This window comes from Penaeus vannamei, chromosome 43 (genome assembly GCF_042767895.1).
Source record: "Penaeus vannamei isolate JL-2024 chromosome 43, ASM4276789v1, whole genome shotgun sequence".
In the NCBI taxonomy this organism is placed as follows: Eukaryota; Metazoa; Arthropoda; class Malacostraca; order Decapoda; family Penaeidae; genus Penaeus; species Penaeus vannamei.
The window spans coordinates 9,235,479-9,237,978 of NC_091591.1; the positions used below are offsets into that span (position 1 = coordinate 9,235,479).

General features: G+C 42.5%; 1 protein-coding gene across 1 annotated transcript in view; it reads left to right on the forward strand.

Annotated features, from left to right (window-relative positions):
* LOC113817386 (uncharacterized) overlaps nucleotides 1–2,500 on the forward strand; it is a 50,054-nt gene that overhangs the window by 46,054 nt on the left and 1,500 nt on the right. The window contains exon 17 of the mRNA XM_070119123.1: nucleotides 1,526–1,645. Within this exon, the coding sequence (XP_069975224.1) occupies nucleotides 1,526–1,645 (120 nt within the window). The remainder of the gene's footprint in view (nucleotides 1–1,525; nucleotides 1,646–2,500) is intronic.

Sequence of the window (2,500 nt, forward strand, 5' to 3'; positions counted from 1 at the left end):
AGAGGAGGAGGGGGAGGGACAGATGCTCGAGGTTAAGGTGAGGAGGAGGGGGAGGGACAGATGCTCGAGGTTAAGGTGAGGAGGAGGGGGAGGGACAGATGCTCGAGGTCAAGGAGAGGAGGAGGGGGAGGGACAGATGCTCGAGGTTAAGGTGAGGAGGAGGGGGAGGAGGGAGGGAGGGGGGAGGAGGGACAGGTGCTCGAGGTCAAGGTGAGGAGGAGGGGGGGCAGGGGGAGGGACAGATGCTCGAGGTCAAGGTGAGGAGGAGGGGGGGCAGGGGGAGGGACAGATGCTCGAGGTCAAGGTGAGGAGGAGGGGGAGGGACAGATGCTCGAGGTCAAGGTGAGGAGGAGGGAAGGAGGGGGAGGGACAGGTGCTCGAGGTCAAGGTGAGGAGGAGGAGGGGGGGGGAGGGGGAGGGACAGATGCTCGAGGTCAAGGTGAGGACAAGGGGGGAGGAGGGACAGATGCTCGAGGTCTAGGTGAGGAGGAGGGTGGGGGAGGGAGAGAGGGGGAGGGACAGATGCTCGAGGTCAAGGTGAGGACGAGGGGGGGAGGGAGGGAGGGGGATGGACAGATGCTCGAGGCCAAGGTAAGGAGGAGGGGAGAGGAGAGAAGGAGGGGGGAGGAATAAAAGTGAACACCCAAATATCCCTTTGCCTAATTCCTTCCATAGCTTAAAAGGCATCATAGGCAAAGGCTATACTTTTAGAGTTATAGTTTCTACAAGCATAATTCTTTATCAGTCAAGTACCTTTTCTACATAGCCGCAGAATCTATCCCTGACTATTCTTTCAGAGTCAACAGACATCATAGTTAAACAACGCTTATTTTTAAATTCCACAGACGAAGAAATATATATATTCATAATATTTTTTACGCGTGTGCCCTTATAAATACTGTACTTCAAGAGTCTCATTATTTTTTTTTTACTCTCATACCCTTACAGATATCGTACTTCAAGAACCTTATTATAATATTTTACCTGCATATCATTTACAATATCGTATTTGTGGAACCCTATAATTATTTTTTACATGCATACCCTTACACATGTCATACTGCAAGAACCTTTATTTTTTTAACGGATACCCTTTATAAATACCGTACTCCAAGAAACATATAATCATTTTTTACTCGCATACTCTACAGTATAACCTACTCCATGAACTTTATAATAATTTTACTCGCATGCTCTACAGTATATCCTAATCTACGAACGTTATAATAATTTTTCTTGCATACTCTACATCCCACTTCAAAAAACTCTTAATAGTAACGATTTCGAAACATGCAAAGGACACAGTGTGCTGTGTAGCGCAGTGGTGAACGTGCTGGTCTAACAATCTTGCTGACCTGCGTTCGATCCTGCGCACTACCAGTGAATGGTAACCCCGGCCATTTAGAGATTTAGAAGGCAAAATAAAACAGACAGTATGGCACAGCAAAGAATCTTCAATTTAACAAATGGAACTGAAACTGAAAAAAAAATTATCCTTCTAATTATTTTTTTCCTTTTCCAACAGGGTATCATAGGCAAGGATGAGACGGAAGAGCAGCTCCGCTTGGCCATCGTTCCTCCTGGTATTGGGTTTTATAAGTTTCTTATGTATGGGATACCTCGTCCGCAGGTGCGTGAGTCAGTGGTATGTGTCATGCTGTGTTTTGTGTTCTTCCTTGACCATATTATGAGACATATCTTGCTAAAAAAAATGTCTTGTTCAATCTTTGTGATATATGCTGCTTTGGCTGTGTTCTTTTATCCTAATTAGATCGTAAGAGATGTAGTTTCTTTCCTCGTTGGCTGAAGAATAAAGTGTCCTTGTGCTAAATCTTGTGACTGTCTTCTTTTACATATCTCTGTCATCGGGTTGGAATGCGTGAACTCTTCTTTACTGAGGGCTGCCTATGCGACGTTGCTTGTGCTTTTTTACTTAACAAAAAACGCTTCATATATATCGACATTTCCACAATTCATATAAATAATATTCTATATTTCTTTTACATCATGTAGGTATTTAAAAATAGTTTTTTATATGATGACTATCACAGAATCAGTCGCAGTTACTTCAGGAATAAACATTAATTTTCATATTAACTTGTATCAATATTTTCTTAATACTGTATGATTTTTATTGTTCATTTTTTATCTTGCATCATCAGATAAGATCATTTAAGGGAAACTGTTGAAATCACCAATAATTTTTCATCAATGATATTTACCATTAAACCATATCAATCTCCCATGCCATTATACCATATCAATATTTGCATGACTGGCAAATGTTCATATTCCGTCTGCATGACACTCGAGTCGACTTTCCTGCAGAAGATAAACAGGCTTTTGCACAATGTCCGAGTTCATACGAATAATATTGTGCGTTTGTTTCTTGTCCTGTGTGGATTTGCCGAAGCATGGGCGTTTGTTTGTCATACTGCTTGTGCGCTTTTGTCAAGTCCTTTTTTAAATTTTACAAGGGTGTTGAACGATTTACGAAGCG